Here is a 20,274-nt window from a genome sequence, read left to right on the forward strand (position 1 = left end):
ATGAAATGCAGTAAACTTAAATATTTAACATATAGGGCTAATTAATGCAGTTCTCAAAAACAACACAAAATGCAAAAGGAAAAATGCAACAAGAGCATAAATTTTATAATATTTACTTAACGTTTAATTATACAAAATTATATATATACATATATATAGGTATATATAAATGTAAATGGAATACAAGAAAAAGAAAGATCGTTATGAAAAAGTGAAAAAATCAATAAAAGAAACAATCACATAAGTTAAATTTCGTTTCCTTTTTGTAATGTTCATACTCAAGGACCTTGAGGGGACCTTCATAATGACATTTATTGCCCAAGACTCAAAGAAAAACCAATCTAGAGAACAACTTATATTTTTAGTATGGAAGTTGTAAAGAAAGTAAGTAGTAATAGCCAACTAAAGTCGCCTGAAGGAACTTCTCAATCAACTTTTATTTTAACATATATGTAAATGATCGACCTTTGGTTCTTAAAGACTTTCAATGAAATTTAACTCGAAGTCCCGCCAACAATTGAAAAGTGCTCAGTGTGTCAAGTCTTAACCCACTTTCACTTTCTATAAGGATTACACAGGCCGACATAATTTTTGCTGACGTTAACTTGAGAGGTATTCTTAAGTAATTCGGATACGCTGATTCTGACTGCATACTTGGTTTTGTCCATCACGTCCAGATTTTCTGAAATCTGGAGATCTGGGGTTGGAAAATAGTCACCCAAAAGTATACTATAGTAAGTTTAAAAAACATTTTTCTACTTTTTTAACAGATCTTAGAATATTCTATGTAAGAAAATTAGTTAGTTATATAACTAATAAACAATCTGTTAGACGCAGCAGATTTCCATAATTGTTTAAAATTTAAAAGCAGACAATTCTTGGAATTCCTATAGCATACTTTTTGGTTCAAATTTTACTCATTATAGAACCATATCCAAAGTTTATGATATGCCTTATAAACAAAGCATAAACGGCCTGTTTTATTAACTATAAGGTAACCGATTTCTTAATATTCTCTTACTCTTATTGATTTATTTCTCATATCTTGGCTCCACTTGGCCTAGTCTTAGCAGGCATCAAGATTAACATAAAAAGGTAAGTTTCAAACATTCACTAGCCAAAAATTGAGTAATAATTGCATTTTAAACGTTTTCAGTTTATTGAATAAAAATATTGAATGTCCTAACTATTTCTTACCCCAATCACCAGTAGACAGTAGTCAAGTGTAATAAATACTTACATATTTTGGCATTATTATCAAAACTTTTTTTTGCTGCTTACCAGAAAAACCTATGAAAATGTGCAATTAAATTGATTTTAATTTGGTCTAAAGAGCATAAAAATTGGTTATTAATTTTATTTCTAATTGTTGCACTTCATAAACGTGGGCGTGGGCGTAGGCGTTGGCGTTGACTCTCAGTTCGCACGTGTGACTTTTCGCGGCTTCTTTTTGATGTTTTGCATTTGCATGAGTCTTGAGTGGGAGAGATCAAGACGAATGACAGAATATCGTTTGCTAAGATAAATGGTTTTAACTAGTTAAATAATTTTTAACATTTAAATGAAACACCAACGTTATTTGATCTTGAATTGTTTCTTTACCCCGAACTACTATATCCTTTAAGTTGCTCATTGGCTGCGACAGAAAATGATTGAAGTAAGCTTTCTGGCTCTATGAAGATCCTTGCAACTGTCACATTATCTTAAGATTTGTTCAGTTTTCTTAGATCTGTTGAATATATCAAATTGGTTTTATTGTTGCTCGCACTAGGACCACATTCATCAGCACAGTAGTCGTCACAGTAATCATCTGTGAGGTTAACCAAATTGAAACCAAGCCCAGGCCTAAATCCTTCAACGCTCGAACTATATAGTCCAATTGCCAGGAATAGCAAAACTTCATTTCGTATAATATTAGCTCAGGCGGAAGTTCAAAAGAGGACTGATGTAAGCTCACAACGTCCAACCGAAGACGAAGACTTGGTCTGCTAATCGAGGGCGGATGTTAGGCCACGATAAGAACAAAAGGAACACCAAATCAGTACTGAAATTTTACAAAAAACTAAAGTCTAGAAGAAATAGCGTAACTGTCAAGCAACAAATTCAAGAACAACACTGATAATTTATCATGGGTGTATATTTATATTATATATATGTATATATTCATACTCTCAAACAAATCCAACGAAAACATTGTATTCACTTAATTTGTTTGTGCTTTAAAATATGTAGCTTGTAATTTTGAATATGAATCGATCCCAATTCAGCTAAAGAAGAATAACTTCATTTATGCTTCAAACATTATTCACTAAACCGCATAATATAGTCATTAAAGAAAAAAAAAAACCGACGATAACAAAAATGACCGTATAAAAGAAGACTTTATACACCCATCAATTCTCAGCGAAGACCCAAACTTGAGCTATTTGAACGTATTTGACTATAAATCGAGTACCTTTTATTATTAATCATTTGCACAGCGCCAAAAAAAAAGAGAGAAACAAAACAAAGAAAAAAATGGAAAGAGAGAAAAAAAAACTTAAAAATTATTGCTTTTTAATATAGACAAGAGACCGACTGACCGACGGATAGACCAACATCCAACATAGCAACGACCATCAATCCATCTATCCATCCAACCATCCACATCGAAACATTCAACCATCTATCTAAATCCATCTGCTCTGAATGCAAAGGCGTGATCGGCAAAGCGAGTTAATTACCCTTCCGGTTTAGAGTGTGTTACGCCTTCGGCGAAATGCGGTTAAAACTATATAGATACATATATATACATAGATGAATTCATATTCATGAATACTTTTCATTTTATTTTTGTAGTTTCTTGTGTTTCTTTTTCCAATAGTTTTTATTATTGTTTTGTTTGGTCTTTTGGGGAATGCTTTGTTTTAAACTGAAATTTAAATTGTATTAGCCGGGGCGCTGGTATTGGCATCAATCATTTTTTTGTTTTTGGCCATGTATGTATGTATGTATTGGTGGTGGTGCTAGGGCAACCTGTGCAAACCACCGACCGTTACTTGGGGCATACAAAAGATCAGTCAAATAGCTTGCTGCTACTCTGCGGTTCGGTCACTTTCGATTATGCGAAATATTATTGTACCTACATTTTGGCAGTCATTTAGACAGACAGACAAACAGTCAGTCAGTCAGTCAGGCAGTTGGTGAATTGGTCCGGTAGCCAAAATACAAGCAATAATCTTCGGTGGCTCGTGGTTGGCCCTGACCACAGCCAACTTCCACAAATTGTGCCACAAATTTGAACGCAAAACTGGCCAAATTATGTTAAATTTGTGTAGAAAACAGTAGATAATTGGTAATTGGTTTCATTCCACCACATGGAAACGCCCTGCCCCACTGGTTTGGCCAAGAATCTAGACGGGCAAACTATATTAGCCGGTTATTTGGTCACAGTCAAGCCAAAAGCAAAAACAAAAACCAAAGTGGCCTTTGGGCGTTAATTGAAGAAGGCATAATTTGGAGCAAAGGCAAAATCGAAAATGTAGTAATATGTTGGCCAATTATTAGGTTAGACTATGATTTGTCTCAATGGCATTTCAGTTGAACTTTTCTTTAAAATTTAAGCAACTTTAGGGGAAAAGAAAAATACAATTTATATTTCGGTTAGATAACCAAAGAAGATTCAAAAGTGAATCAATATATGGGCAACAGGTTTCTGCCTTTCACCTGAAATTACTTTCTGGTTCGCAGTCTAAATGCATGATATTAAAACATCTTAGAAGGTAGATCTTGAGAGGCAATTAGTTCTTGCTAAATGAGTATTTTTGGAAATGAAAATAATTAGCAAACGAAAAAAAAACACACCTCTCTCTCTCTATCTCTTTTAAGGAAGAACTTGTTCAAATTGTTAAGTCACAAGTTAATCAAATTGCTAGTCTTCTTTCTTATCGTATCGGTGGAAGTCTGGTAATTATAATATAGTTTATAAAAAACTTTGGGAAATCCAATAGCCTCTTTGTTACTGCCTAGTTTTTACTTTCAGAATATACAATTAAGAAAAAAAGGTGTCATCTGTTAATTATAAGTTATTTTTAGAGAGAGTCTTCTCAGCTGAGCAAGCGAAAAGAGCGAAAACCCCAAAATGTCTGGAAAGTTTATATTGTATAATTTCTATTTCATCGATCTGATTGAAATTGTTTTATATGATGAAATTGCAGTCCTCTGTAGATGAGTTGTCTAAGTGACCCAGTCATTTGGGCAACTGATCAACGAGGATCCGGGTTCGAATCCCAGGCTAGTGTATGGATGTAGTTTTTTCGTCTAAGACGAAGGCCTTAGTTGGCAGTGCTTGTAAAATATAGTTAGGTTGATAGTTTTCAACTATGTATAAGCGACATAAATATTAAACATTATATTAGAATGTCCATTGATTAGTTGTTTTTGTTTTTTTCATAATAACAAACAAATTTATAAGCAAAGAGCACTTTTCTATGCCAAAGGATCTATGCAGCATTTATTTGTGTTCTTTATAAATATCGATCATTCTTTGAAATGTTCATTTGTTATCAATTAGATATCTGGAATTGAAACTAAATAGTAAAAAAAAGTAATTTGTGAAGCGAAATCGGTAACCGTTTTAATTACCCTTGTCTCCTGGTTGTCATTACATAAGTTGGAATCCCTCTCCTGTAGAGAAACAAACAATCTATTATCCTGACACTCTGTCTTGCATAAGTCTTTGATATTCCTGGCCAGGAGTTTGGTAAATCGAAAAAAAGTATTTCCTTGCATTGGCAACTCCTTGGATTATGTGATATGAACATTGTCGGATTGGTAGTACTTCATTTTTTAACCAAAGATTCTCTTAAACTCTCACTTATAGTCAAAAAAGAATTGTTTTTATCGAGCAAATGAATGTTTTTAGGAAGAACCTCTATGTTTGCAAACAAATTATTTCATAAATGAAGTTGCTTTAGTTGATTAAAGCCGTCGACTTCTTTGTATCCCTTTAAGATCTTCAGGTTATTGTGTTCAAACAAGAGAGTAGCATTCTTGGTTATGGATAGCTTTTTAATATCTCGATCAGTCCTCGATTACTGCAGTTGATCATAAATCTCTTGCTAAAGACTTGGCGTTAATAATTATACAAATTATAATTTGTCATTTCCTACAATGAGAATACAATCTTAATTGATATCTAAGCAGAGCATCAAATCTAAAGAAGAGGAACATTTCTATTCTTTTTTGATAAAGTTGAACTCTAATGCTGATCTGTTTCGGTATGAAGGATTAAACAAAATATAGATCGATTTGTATTGTATTTAATATATACACAAGTCTAGTTAAGTATGCAGTGAACTTTGAACGTCAAGGTAAGCGCGTCTTATTGAATACCTGGCGGTGATTACATGAGGATAGCCGCCATAAAACACTATTATCTGTAGAACCTTGCTAGCCTTGCGTCCCTCCATTTATGGCTGGAAGGAATGCTTTAATATGGGATCAAGTAGCTTTTCAAATTGAAGTTTCTTTTTGGTTGAACATTCTCCACTTACTGGTTTGGCCGCAACAATTTCCCCCTTTATTCAGGTCACTCACACCTCGCTGATTACAGAGTGCCGGGGCTTCTGATGCACATGAAAGACTACTCCCTCTATTCCTCCAACTCCTCGCCAAAATGATCCAACACATTATGATAACGAGCATGGATAAAATGGAATAGGAAAAACCCGAAAAAACCAGAACCATAACGCCCTGACTAAGCAACTGTTGATTATGTGCCAGTTTACAGAAATGGCCTTTGTTGCGCCCCAGTTACACGCCCAACTTCAGACCAGGCCACCGCCCCGAATGGGATCTTTCGTCTCTCTCTCTCTCTCTCTCTCTCTCTCCCTCTGTGCCCGAATGTGGGGCCCAAAAGCGCGCATCAATGTGCACATTAGGCAGAGGATTGAAATCATGGAGCCTTCGTTGGAGACTTTCGAAAATAAAAACCTAAACGGATGCAAATGTAGACACAAGCCAAAAATGTAGAGGGACTAACTTGCATGGGGGGAGATGAGGCCGACGGGGGCCGGGATGGCTGGCTAATGGCACAATTATTGCAAACGAAATCAAGCAAACGGAAGACGTGAAAAAGCGAAGCAAACAGAATCTAGCCGAAGGATATCACGCGTATCCCATTGATCCATGAAGACCTACATAGCCCAGGCTCCAACTACTCTAACTAACTGTAGTTCATAACTTGAGCTGAGTGATTGGACAGGGAGCAGAGAGACAGTCAGAGCGACAGAGAGAGCACGAGAGAGAGATGGAGATTTCAGCATTGGTTTGCAACCAGGGGGCAATCAGTCAGCAGATGTTTTCATTTCCTACTCTTGACGACGAAGCAGCCCCACCGCCAGCACCCAAAGCAAAGGTTTTTTTTAAAGGCGCAGATGTTTGGCACAGTTTCGTGTAGTAAATTGCGCACAGTGGGTTAGCCCCCTGCCCCAGCTATGTATAGCTCCAGCCTCTGTCTCTGATGGAATCAAATATTGTGCAAACTACAAGCCAACCCAGTCAGACGTCGAAGCGTCCAACGGGATGCTGTGTTTCTTTTGTTTCTTTTCTGTTGTTGTTTTTGTCTTTCTTGCTGTTTTGGTTAGCGACCGTTGAATCTGCTGCAGCTTGTGTCATGCGCCTGGCACACGGCCTGTAACTAAATCACACTAATCAAGCCTCAAGTGCTGCTCAGCTTCGAAGCTCTTCTAAAAACCAAACATAAAACTGATTCGAACAAAAACGAAGGAAAAAAAAAAACAAAACAAAATAAGCTGGAGCAAGCTCTGCTCGTGCCGTCACCAGGTCGCCTCCGACGCACGAGAAGCATTGAAATTGGCAAATCAAAGCAATTGATACATTAAATTACAATGCCAACGATTTGTTCACGACTCCACGCCTCGTCTTCCACATCAACTCAACTCCAACTCCACTTCCAGCTCCAACTCGATCTTGAGTCTCAGGCTAAAGTCTTTTGGCTCCATCCACGCATGAAACAAATTTATCGTCATGTCTGTTCTCTTAGCTGGTGCTAGTGTGCTGGATGCCAGTGATGGTGCTGGTGTCATCGTCAACGCCACGATGTGGCCAAAATGCCAACCACCAGACAAGCGACAACCAACAAACAAAAAATTAAAAACACAAATTCTTCAACAAGAGATCCCACCATGAGAATACCCTGTATTTCGTACATTCAAGGATCTCTTATTGGAAATTGAGCTTAACTTAACTAAAAAAGTCTCTTAAATCCGTTGATTGATTAGAAACTAGTGTTGGCTTCATCTCGAGCTCATCTGAGATTCTTGAAAACAAATTGCTTTGACTAAACTTTGAATCTGAGTATTTAGTGAATCACTTTTTGCTTATTGGAAACGAAACCTTTGTCCTGCTAAATCGAATATACTTCAGAAAACGTGTTCGAAAGAGATCTTCTAATACTCGAAGTCCTTCTATCCTATAACAAAGAGTGTTATGTTCCAATCAGTCAAAAGTGAAAAGGTATTATTCGAAATCAAAGCAATTCTGTATCTCAATCAGGATTTAAGTAAGAAGAAAACCTTAAGGAGGCCAAAACTTATTCGATTGTGAAAAATGTTTAGTCCTCAAAAACTTGTATCAAGTTTCTAGCAAAAAGTTTACAGGGTAATCAAAAAGAAATCGAGTCTTGGGACGGAGCCACGCCATTCAACACCCATTATCAAAAGCAACAACAACAATCATGATGCTGCTGATGTTGATGATAATGATGATGCGGCTTGATGATGATGATGATGTTGACGATGTCCCCCCTGTGTGTGTGTGTGTGTGCGTGGGCTTAAATTATGTTGAAAATGTCATCGTAAGATTCAACACGACAACAAGGGATGACATAAATTTCCACCGATGTTTTGTTGCCACATGAGAGACGCCTCACAGCCATACCAAAAATGGCAATGGAAAATCCTAAAAAAAAGAAACTGGAGTATACGTTTTGGTCTGGCCTGGGCCATGGGATGTCAGTGTACCAGCTCCAGCTACACATCATTGCTCTATCAGTTGAGATCTCCAGTGATTGTGGCAGCAACAGAAAAAAGTAGACGCAAAAAAGATTGAGGAAAAGGAAGTCCCCAAATCGGGCAACAACAAGAGACAACGAAGACGACAATGTGGACCCGGAATCTAGGAATATGCATAAATAGAGGGCTGATTGAAACCTAATCTGTTTACGAGAAGTCAAATATTTAGCAAGTAATTAGTTTAAAATGATTTCTTCTTTCTTTTTGTTTGACTGGTTTATCGATTTGGTGACTAAAACTAGTTCACATCATTTTCCCAGGGTGGCATTTTCGATAAGCGATGAATTCAGGGTCACACTTAAACATTGTCATTTGCTTTTAAACACTTTTTTCAGAACCAAAAATTAAGTAAAAGAAAACAATTGCAATGCATCCACTATTAATCCCCTTTTTATTGTTCACCATCAACCCCTTATCCAACTATCGATTTGTTTGGAAACTAATTTAAAGGGCGCCACTGTCGGCCACCTCGACCTTCTTTGTAGGCTTGCCAGACTGAGAGCCAAACGACTCAATCTTCTTGACCACATCCATTCCGTCGATAACCTCTCCAAAGACGACATGCTTGTTGTCCAACCAGGTGGTCTTTGCGGTGCAAATGAAGAACTGCGATCCATTGGTATTGGCCCCAGCGTTGGCCATCGATAGGACTCCGGGTCCGGTGTGCTTCAGCTGGAAGTTCTCGTCCTGGAATTTGTTGCCGTAAATGGATTTGCCGCCAGTCCCATTGTGTTTAGTGAAGTCACCTCCTTGGCACATAAAGTTGGGGATGACGCGATGGAAAACGGATCCCTTGTAGCCAAAACCCTTCTCTCCAGTGCACAAAGCGCGGAAATTTTCAGCAGTTTTGGGCACAACATCAGAGCGCAGCTGCATAGTGATTCTACCTATGGGTTTGCCGTCAGCGGTCATGTCGAAGAAAACTTTTGGTAAATTACTCATGTCTTTTGTCGCTCTCGAGAATGTAAGTGTGAACAAACTGAATGCCAATTAGCAAGTGACTTTTTGGAAGAGCGTGTGTACCGACTTGAACACGTTTCAGAAAGGAATGGCCAACTCGGAACCGGAAACTACGACATAAGTGTGACCATGCTAGGAATCGTTCGAAAATAACAGAAAAGTGAGACCAGAACAATAGAAAAGTGTGAACAGATCTTATTAATATATTGGATATTTCATGTCAATTGCAATCTAATTAACCATATGAGATCTATATAATGGATAATAATATAGACATAATAGCAGTTCTTCTTTATCAAGTTATAAAATATAGAACTATGTAATATCTATGTTTAGTCTTGTATCCGGTTCGTTTTTCGAAAACTTCTCAAGCTACCCCCACATCATTTGCAGCATCATATAGTGCATACATAGCAATTGCAGCGCTCAGAGAGCAGCCTCCAACTGGGCCTCCAAAACCCAAACAAATCTCCAAGTCCACATCTCGCGGTACCTGTACCTTCTCTCCTTCTGCTGCTGCTGCTACCTTGGCTTCACTGTGTTGCTGCAAAGGTGTTTTGCAATTTAGCGGAGCCAAAAGAGCTCTCCACCACTCGTGGATGTGGATCTATCTAAGGCTCATTCGTTTGGCTCGTTTATTTTAGTGTGCGGAAAGAAGTGGAAAGGGTGGTAAGGAGCGGGGAATGGGAGCTAGGAAGGCAATGGGAACGGGATCTTGGCTCTGGGCTCCACTTCATATGCCATATGGCAACATAAGTAGGCGCGTGGCATTCGTGTGTTGTTGCTGTTGCATTTATTGTTGTGTTGTTGTTGTTGTTGCTGGTTGCAGACATACATACATACATACATATACATAACTACAACGTAAAATGACAATAAAATGCAACAACAATAACAACGAAACGAAATCCAAATTGAATGCAAATGAAAGCCACAAACTATGCTAAATTCCTGAAATCGCATCGCATTGGATTGGCAATTTGTGCTTTCTTTCTTTCCTCTTTGCCAATTGCATCTATGAAAACAGAGTGAATGTATGTACATATGTATGAGTGTGTGTGTGTGTGTGCTCTTCTCTAAGAGGGGTCTCTTTCTTTATTTAGTTGGCGGAATACTTATACATCTCGAGTCAGATGATTGCCCTGATCTTGGTCGAGGAGTCGATGTTGAAGTCGGAGTCATTGCTGTTGTTGTTGTCGTCGTCGAGGAGTCGTCTTCTTCATCGATTCAATTGCAATTGGGTCGCACTCGAGAGTCTTGTACCGTTGCCGTTGCCCATTGTTGTTCCTGTTCTTGTTGTTGTTGTTGCCATTGGAAAGAACTAAAGGCCTAATGAACGTTGCAATAAATGATTGCAAAAATTAATGTTGATTTGAACTCTTTCGTTCAGCATGCAAAATGTTCAAGAAATAATAATTCTGCCTCATCATGTGAGTAAACTTTTTAATGGAAACCAGGCAAAGATATAACAATTTGCAAATTGTCTTAGATACCAAACGAATGATATCCTTGTCCTTTGATCAGATGACCTTATATTCAAGTAAATTAACCCACAAAACGATGGAAAGGTATTTGAACAGAGTTAGACAATGATAGTCCCTTAAAACTCTTAATTAAATCTAAAGATTAGTCGTTTATTTTCATTTTGTTTCCCACCTTCATTTCAAATAAAACCAAATATACTGGAACCAAAGCGAGAATGACAACACTGACAAATATCTTCCAGCTATTCCAATACGACTTATTAAATGTTGTGTTTTACAACACTGCTACGGCACAGACATCAGTGTGGCGAAGAACATGATAACTCAGAAAAGAAAGAGACGCGACTACTTTGCTGTGCTGCTTGCCCTTTCCCACTTCGAACCAAAATCAGGGCTGCAGGAAGTTCTTTACCCATTTTCTTTCTCATTTCATTCTTAAATTTAAATTTTTGCAATGTCACCTAAATCAAAGTAGGCAATGATTACAAATCAAGTAGGCAATGCCGATTTGAAAAAGTCGACGTCCCAACCCCAGCAAGGCCTTAAATTCAGTGTGTGTGAAAGCATTCAGTTCGATTCGGTCGATTGTCTCATCTCGTGCTACTTGTAAAAATGTTTTAAAAGTTAAAACAAACACAAAAGTCCTTTTTAGATTTCAACAGTCAAAATTTAGTAAATTGTCAATTTTACACTACGCCAAGGCGAGGACTTCTTGCAGTGCTGACTATCGGGATGGAGGACTTTCCTTTCAATACGGGGCTTCTGAGATGTCTGCCTCCACGTGGACACAGCCGGCTCTGGATTCCAATTGGCGTAAGGCATTGATTACAAATCAAGTAGGCAATGCCGATTTGGGAAAGTCGACATCCCAATCCCAGCAAGGCCTCATGTTCAGTGTGTGAAAGCATTCAGTTCGATTCGGTCGTTTGTTTGTCCTCTCTTGTTTTTTGCACTACACCAAGGCGAGGACTTCTTGCTGTGCTGTTCGTGACCGCCTCCATGTGGACACAGCCGGCTCTGGATTCCAATTGGCGGAAGGTTAACAATCCGAAGAAAAAGAAGTAGTTTTGCAGTGACGGCGGGGTTGACGAAAAAGGAAAGGGTTTCGTGTTGGCTACAAAGCGTAATTATCTCCTTTGTCCAAATCAAATAGAAAATCAAAGGGCGATGTTGTCAATTCACCTCAATCGGATGCTAATGGAGAAACAATACAACGCGATACCATTACATTTTCAAGTAAATATTTTAATTTCCCTATTTAAATCAATGAAAATAATGTTACTTTCACAGTGTCACTTACCATATGGAAATCGCTTTTCAGTGGGTACTCGCGCTTTGGCGCCGAAGCGTTATCCCTTCCCAATTTCGCTGACTGTGCGCCGACGTTGCTTATCTGCTTAGAAATTTGGATTGAAACATTTCGCTTGATAGACCTGAGATCCATTCTGAGAATTCCTCGCCATCGTTGCGGGAAAAAGCAAATTCTTCGCTGTATTCGGCGAATGCAGCGTGGGGTTTGCATGTACTAAATGTATTATCTAATGACACTAGATGAGAAGCGACCGAAATAAACAATTTGTAATTAGAATCGATAGCCTAAAGAGTAGTTTGTTTGTTGGCTCAATGCCCATTAGGATGCGATTAGGAAGCCCGAAATATGGATGACAACTTTACATATGTTAGTGAAATATATTTATATGCAAATGTGGTATGTCTGGGCCAAGTTCCTGCATCCGTTTACTATTCAGAGACAGGGTCGCCCACATAGCATAGCGAGTTGGCTGTTTTGTCGATGACTTTCCGGGCTAATGTCAAACGATTTCAACTCCCCCATCCAATCAAGTTGAGTGTGTATTACATCAGGCTGACACATTTCGCACTTTACGCAAAATGATATAAATCATTTGTCGTTGTCGGATTTCATGTCGAAATGCCCATTAAAAAAACATTTCTACATAAATACAGACGCTCATAAATAAATAATTGCAAAAAAACCAAAACAAAAAAAAATAAATATATTTAACTAGAAAGAAAGACAAAATAAATGAAGCCGGAAAAAATGAATGTGAATAGAGAGAATTAAAGCTCTTAATTTTTGCATTAGGTTTTTATTTTAATTCATTTTTTTTTCTTTCCATACAAAAGCTTCCAGTCTTAATAACAAAAAAACAACAACTCATCATTGAAGTGGTCAGTCAGCAACGCCTAGTTACTGATATATACATCTATATATACTATATGTACATTGTTGTGTGTGTGTGTGTGTGTGTCTCTATCGATCTATGCGGCGGCACCTAATATAGCAAAACAAATTTAATTTAAATTACAGGCGTGGTCGCTCGGCCGTCTGAAGTTGAATCTCATAGCTCATAGATAGATCAATTGTGCATTTGTTGTAGTTCATAAAATATGCAATAACACCAAAGCCGAAGCCCCACCACATAGTCACTCTACTACTATATATTATATAGTATAGTAAAGATAAAGTTTAGAGGTCGACATGGGACTTTCTAATTTATTTGCTCGTTATGTTCTCCATTTCATTCCTAGGCCATATAGAATCTAAACATCTGTCTCTCTCCCTCTCTCTATATAGTATGCACAAGTTGGTGGATCATGATGCGTTCAAAAAAATATATATGTATGTATGAGAGATTATAAACTAGCTGCTGAGTTTTGGCATTGATAGGAGCTTTCTACACCCAGGCGTTACACCCAATTTCCGAACAATGCCAGAGCCACAACGACGCGACCATCAAGGAAACACGCCCCATGAAACAAGTTGCACAGCTGTGCAACACAAGACCAAGATCGAGCCCTGGCATCCATTTTGGCCAGAGACAGAGCCAGACCCAGAGCGTATCTAATTCAATTTGCCAATTGTCGACAGACAGACTCAAAAGACCTGACTAGACCAAACCAAGACCAAGTCAGACAGACAGACAGACAGACAGACAACTGCTTATTACAATACATAAGACATTTAATTAAATTCTACCCAAAATCAACAAAATGATTTGCCATTTGCAGCCGAAACGTAACCTAGAGAGTAGACTCAAATAACTAATTGTTCTCTTAGACTAGAACCTTTCACTATTTACGGCCACTCATAGCCTTTAGCACTTACTTGGCCAAAAAATCTTTGTTTCGTTAATAAGAAAGTTCAATAGAATGTTTCAGGTACTTGGCCATAAATACTTTTCCAACTCTTTAAAGCAAAATCTTTTACCATTTTACACATTTACTTAAAAGTATAACTAATCAATACTAATCTTGTGACTGGCATAAAATAGTTATAGCTCTACATATTGTAGTTGTATTTAAGATAGTCATTAGGACTGCTCATCACAGAGCATTGCCAATGCATTCTAGTAATTAAAGTAAGAAATTTTAGAAAGCTACTTTTATAATGACTTAACACAGAAGATCGAAAAGAAAGGTTTCCAATGTTTAAAAATTAAAAGACAAATGCGTGAAAACAATTCCAATCGAACAAAAGAACCAATTTAGACCATTTAATTTTCTTAAATGTGATTCAAATATAATCTCGAATTTGACTTTTCTTCACTTGAGTTCATCTAGACTTAAGGAATCTACACAATTTCCAATTCCATTCGATAGTATTTTATTGCAATCATTTATTAACATTGATATGTTTGTTTGGTCTTATTAAGAGATAAGATTATACATATACTAACCATTTACTTTATTAATTGTCAACTAACATCGTTTGATTGCCTTTAGCCAGAGGCTTTCCTTTATGCACCCACTAACTAGATAATTTCATAAATAAACAGCCTACGTCTCTCTAATTTTTGCACTAACCTGATGGATTTTATTTGCCATATATCAATCTAATCTCCAAGCCCAATCTCAACACATCGCCAACAATCGGTGCCAGCCTACAAGAGAGACACAAGGAGTCCATGCACTCTATGGCTAAGCCGCAAAACTTTATTTTGATTTTGATTTTTATTTTTTTGATTAAATTGTAACAAGTGCCAGCCCACATGGTGTTACTATCTACCTCCGCTGCCTCCCGGTCCCCCTCCTCAGTACCTTTCGTTTCTGGTAAAACATTTACAAATTTATTGCTAATATTTCATGTTATATGTCATGTTGCATAAATACAAAAGCCACAGAGCCAACATTTGATATCCCAGGCGCAGAAACAATTTTCGCCCGTTGTTAATTGCAAACTTTTGCTTTTAATAGCAAACAAAAAAGCGCAAATAAAAAAAAAAAGACAAAGACAAAGACAGAGAGAGAGAGTAAGAGAGACAGAGAGAGATAGAGAGGGCCAGCAGAACAACTGCTGGAGAACGTTTAAGGAGAGTCCAAAGCGAATAGAGTCCACACCAAATCAGAGAAAAACAAAAATAGCTGCCCAGACAGAGAGACCAGAGACTGAGACTGAGACTGAGAGACTGGCGCTAACGGTAATCGACAGAGCAGTTGGCGTTGTTCTGCCGCTGCTTCTGCTGCTGCCGCCGCCTTACTAACAACGCCGTTATGGGCAGCGGTAGCCAGCCTCTGCCTGGGCGGGGGGCCCACATTCACATTCATCCACCATCCACCACTACCACTCCACACAGCACCACCAGTACCACCACCATCACAGATGCATCTACATAAATCCAAAACCATTACCACTAACACATCGAAATCTATCCAAAAGCCACATCCACATCCACATCCATAGTGAGATGTAGAAAATTGTATCAAAGGCCGCTCGTTTCAGCTAAAGCTGGAGAGTCCAAGTCGAGTTTCTTGCCTAAGTCTTTTGTTTTTAGCATTGAGCGTGACTCGTTTTTTGCTATTTTCATTACCCCGTAAATGCGCTGTAAGAAAAGGGTATTTCAACTCCTGATTAGTTGCATTGTCATTCTTTTGTCGGTTTAGAGTAGATTAAAGGATCACATATAGAGTAAGTATTCAATTTTTATATCACTTCTTAAATAGGTTTTGATTAGCTTATAAGGAAGAACTTTTTGGTTCACGCAGAAAGCAAGCTAGAAACAAAAATATAAAGCTGATTAACAAAATATAAACTTTTTATTTTCAAATATTTCTTATGGCTACCTTTGAAAGTGGCAACAGTTAGCAGCCCATTAAGGAGTTGTTAACTAATTTTATCCAAAATAGATACCATTACAATAAATGTAGTTTGAAGTAAATTGACAGTTAGGATAAGCTTTAATTTGGTACTCCCATTTAATTTGGTACTTTTTGGCTCTTCATAACGGTCGGACCTTATATTTATGCTACAGTAAAAACAGTTAAAACACTTGTAAAAACGATATTTTTCCAGAAACAAACATGATGAAATCCAATTAATGATACGGTCACAGAAGAGGCTGAATACCTTTAAGTACTAGATCGAGGGTAACTGATAGTCGATCATATTCAAATGTCACTTATATTTTTGGTGCGGCTTTTTGTGCACGAGACCGACCACTAAGGCAGCGCAGTGGCAGCGACGCTACCACACCCTTGACTGGATTGCAAAAAAACGAAGAATTGGAAGAAAAAAAAATTACGATCGCTGTCCGGTCCGGTCCATTCGCCGCTGCTGCTGCTGCTGTTGAGCTGCGCTGGCCAAGTTACTGTTGCTTTTGCCGTTGCGGCTGTAGCTCTGGCATTTTGTTGTTGGCGTCAATTTGCTTTTAGCCATTTCGCGCCAAAGCAGCAACAGCCACCGCCTTGTCCCACCTTATCCCGCCCGCTTGCCAATGGACAGCATTTGCTCCTTTTGTAATTGTGCAGTTGCTGCAGTCGTCGTCGCAGCCTTTGCTATTTTGATCGGCTGCGCCAGAAACTGCACTGAACCGAGGTGAGGTGGTGAGCCTTTGGTTCAATATCGGTCCGGTTTCGCATTTGGACTGGGCTGACTCTCTTGTGGGCTCGTGGTGGGCTCTTGGTGGGGTGATTCAAGTTTTCGCCTCGGATGGTCTGCTCTGTGTGGCCGTCCAGCAGTTGGCAGCTGCGGCGGGGCGTTAATGTGCTTTGGCTATTTTATTTATTCATGCCAAAGCGTCTAAGCTAGTAAATTGTATTGCCGTTCGGACTTGGGGACCTCAAAAAACTCGGGCTTGGCTACGGACATTGCGGACCTCCGGACGGCTCAAAGAGAAAAAAATGCATTGCAGGCCAGCAGCTTTTGCTTTTCTTTGGACCACAACAACGACTACGACGACGACGACATCAGATTGTCATTCTTGCTTGTTTTTTTTTTCATTTGCTCTTTTTTTTTTTTTTTTTTTAATTGAAAGTCGAGTGGCATAGCTGGATTGTACATATACACTAGACCTGTGGGGCATTTCAACTTTATTAGAAGGTTAAATTTATGTGGGAAGAAGTCAATAATTATCGATTGTGAGTAGTTTGCCCAAACAAACGAGTTATCATATTTCAATATTTACTATAGAGTATAAACTATATACTAAAGACTCTGTTATCTTGAATGATCGTAAGTGAAAAAAGTTGTAAGGATTCTAAAAATCTTGAATGGTCTTTAGATAGCCAAATAAAGTAAATTTTGTTTAATAGCTCAACAAATGAAATCAACAATCACAAGATCAAAAGTTTATTGAATCAAATCCAATATAATCAAAGCTCAGAAAGGTTTCTAACTCTGCACTAATTATTCACTTGGATTACATTAATTCTCTTAATTACTAATTGAAGTATAAAGATACTTTAATTTAAGTTTTGACTACTTTGAATGTAATCAAGAACGATCAATATAGATATTAAATTGGATTTACAAAGCTTTAAATTAAAAGTATATGTAAATGTGATGAGACTAAATGGATTTGACAATTTTAAGCCTTGCAGAAACTCTTCGAAAGCATTCCAAACTCATGAACTAAATTTATGATCACCATTCAATGAGCAAAGGATTACTTTTAAACTAATTCCAACCTCTTGTTTGTTTCTGATTGAACTGAACGTTAGAAAAACAAGTTTTAATACTTACATACGAATGATTAAGTAGATCTTTTGAATACAGTCATGAACATGTCTAAAATCTAGTTATATAGGTAAAAGGATACAGTTCATAACAAAATTTGGTTAAAAGAGATTAAGGTTAAGAGAGTTTAGGTCAAAAGGCAATTAGTCACCATAAGCCAGAAAGAACTCTAAAAAACTTATTGGGAAGTTTCGTTCTTACAAGAAGACTCAAAATGAACATTTCAAATATGTATTAATATATATACGATTTTTGAAATTTCTATATTGATAAAACCTTGCCAAGTTAGATTGGTTGTGTAGATTAGTTAGAGTATTTCTGTTTTGTAGTAAGTTTAATTTAAAATGTTGTTGCTCTGTTTGCATTGATATTAATTTGTTGCTCTAATATTTTTTCTTTTTTTCTTCTCAAAATTGGTTGACTTTCGGCTGACTTTGCCGCGGACTCCAGCTGCTGGCTTTGGATTCACTTTTTAATGACTGCGTGGAGCTGGATGTGGACTGGATCTGGACTTGGACCTGGTGTCCAGCTCCAGTTTCAGGTCTCCTTTTTCTTCTCACTCACTCTTCTTTTCTCTCTCTCTCTCTCTCTGTGTTGGTGTTGCCGTTACACAATTGCGGATATGAATGAGTAATCCGTGGGCTTTGGCCTGATATATGTCCGTTTGATATACATATTCATGACAGAGGGGTTCAATGAGGGGCGGCCAATTGGACAGAGAATGGGTGCACACGTGTCGTATACGTAACGCAAAATTTGTCTGACGATTCTTATCGACCACGTGCTGTTGGCATAGTATGTTTGTTTGTATTTGAGTCGGTTGATTGTTTTTTTTGTGGCTTGTGGTTATGTAACTGCCAAATGAGAGAGCTCCGTCGAGTCATTAAGCCAACTTAATATCGTGCAAATTTTTAACAGCTTCATGCTGTGAGTGTGTGTGTGTGTGTAAGTGCCAAGTACCAGGGCAATCACCCACGCGGCCATGTCCATCTGGTGATTCATGGTGTCACGGTGTCAGCTGCTGCTGATGATGATCGAACAACCCACTTTTTCAATTTCCCCTCCCCCCAGCCCCACACCTTTGGCTACCGACCACCAGAATTCGGTAGTCGTTAAAGTCACCGTCTGTGCAGACAATCTCATCCAATTCTCCATCGTGCTGTCGCATCGTAACAAAACCTCCATCCAAACAGATCTTGCACGCCTATAAAAAGCGGTCACAAAAACAGATCAACAGCGTTTTAAACTGCCGTCGGCATTTTTTATGGCGTTTTGGTTATACTTTTAGTTGCTGTTATTGCTTTTAGTAAGTGGCAACAAGTGTGCGTACCTGTGTGTGTGTTTGTGTGTGTGTAGAGTGTTTTTTTGTGACTTTGCCTATTGACAATTGAATAGCCTACGGCTAGAATAAACATATAGGTGGGTGAGGCATTCATTCATTCGATGGAAAGTGACATAACTTTCGTGTTAATTAGTCGAGTGCCTCCACTGAGATCGGTTTGTAGAGGTCCAACCAATGTCGATATGTAGCCGATCATTTGGTAGATCAAAGATTGACAGCTTTTATAGCATTCAGTAGCTTAATTTCAATGAAAACTCACCAAATTATGTTATAGTTTTTGTAATTTTATGGCCATTCATGGATCTAACTGGCTGGTATTTCAAGATTTTGTGATAATCTGTTCTTCAATGAAGTTAGTTAAAACTGAAAACCTCATGGAATTCAGGCCACAATCATCTGGATGAATTATATGTGACGAATATACAGTTATAGCCAAAGGCTTTAAAATCTATGATCTGATCTATGTTTTCTTATGACTTGATGATTGGCAATGAAATTTAAAGTAACCCATGGAGAAGCAAAATATAAGTTTTTACCACGAATAGCTATAGATTAGCGTTAATTAGACCTGTTAAGTCTTGTAGATAAAATTGAGATAGCAGATTAGAATGATAAAAGTAGGATAGTAAGGGTCAAAAAGAAAGAGTTCGCAAACTAAAGGTGAGGTAATTAAGATAATACATAACTTCAAGGGGTTATTTAATAAAATGATCTCTCTAGAATATTTCTCTCATAAACTAAATGTATATATTAAATTAGGTAAGTAAATAAATTAATGAGATAATCCATAAGTATGGCATAGTTAGAGTAAATGAAGTACCTACTATTTAAAAACTAAAGAATGGAAAAGGTTCTTTAAGTACCAATTATGAGAAGGACGATTAGACCAATGTTATTTAAATACACTGACTATTCTAGTGGACTTCTTTTAGATAAGACTAGTAAGATCTGTTAGTACAATAGGCATCCGTTTATCTCTTTAGGTCTTAGAATAAATCGATGTTCTACTTATCATGACTGGCATGAACTTTTAAGGATCTTTTGCTGTGATTATCTGCTCAGACTCGTCTCTTGCTTTACTTAAAACAAATATAGCTCAAATAAGCATATATATTCTTTCCTATTTCCTAACCATATAACAGTAACCAGACTAATACTTAATTAGATGGTGATTTTAAAAGAAATAGTTGGACAGTTACAGTGTCCAAGAACAAAAGTAAGAGAAACTACTTCAAGATATACGAAAGGATAAAAAAAGACCCTTAACATTGATAAGAGTTTATGGAGTTCTCCATAGCACCCAAACCGAAATAATTTCGATTACTTTAAATCGATTTTGAGCAGTCATTGAATCACAAATGCGATGATATTTCATTTCAAAACAAAAACTAGTTTAAGCCAAACAAAATTGACATAAATTCTATTAAGATTGTGATAAAA

At 37.6% G+C, this 20,274-nt stretch overlaps 1 protein-coding gene and 1 long non-coding RNA gene across 2 annotated transcripts; one reads left to right on the top strand and one right to left on the bottom strand.

Moving 5' to 3' along the window:
* Positions 1–8,437: 8,437 nt before the first annotated feature.
* On the bottom strand, positions 8,438–9,138 carry LOC137581451 (peptidyl-prolyl cis-trans isomerase-like). Its single transcript, XM_068295690.1, has one exon. The coding sequence runs from the start codon at positions 9,015–9,017 to the stop codon at positions 8,520–8,522; it is 498 nt and encodes a 165-aa protein (XP_068151791.1). The 5' UTR covers positions 9,018–9,138; the 3' UTR covers positions 8,438–8,519.
* Positions 9,139–11,469: 2,331 nt separating this feature from the next.
* On the top strand, positions 11,470–12,107 carry LOC137581452 (uncharacterized). Its single transcript, XR_011033160.1, has 2 exons — positions 11,470–11,755; positions 11,841–12,107. It is a non-coding gene; the product is annotated as an uncharacterized lncRNA (long non-coding RNA).
* Positions 12,108–20,274: the final 8,167 nt, after the last annotated feature.

Source organism: Drosophila tropicalis, unplaced genomic scaffold (genome assembly GCF_018151085.1).
Source record: "Drosophila tropicalis isolate 14030-0801.00 unplaced genomic scaffold, ASM1815108v1 contig_845, whole genome shotgun sequence".
Classification (NCBI taxonomy): Eukaryota; Metazoa; Arthropoda; class Insecta; order Diptera; family Drosophilidae; genus Drosophila; species Drosophila tropicalis.

What these genes read in the sequence shown, in the direction of transcription:
- LOC137581451 (XM_068295690.1), bottom strand. Translation starts at nt 9,017, where the DNA reads ATGAGTAATTTACCAAAAGTTTTCTTCGACATGACCGCTGACGGCAAA.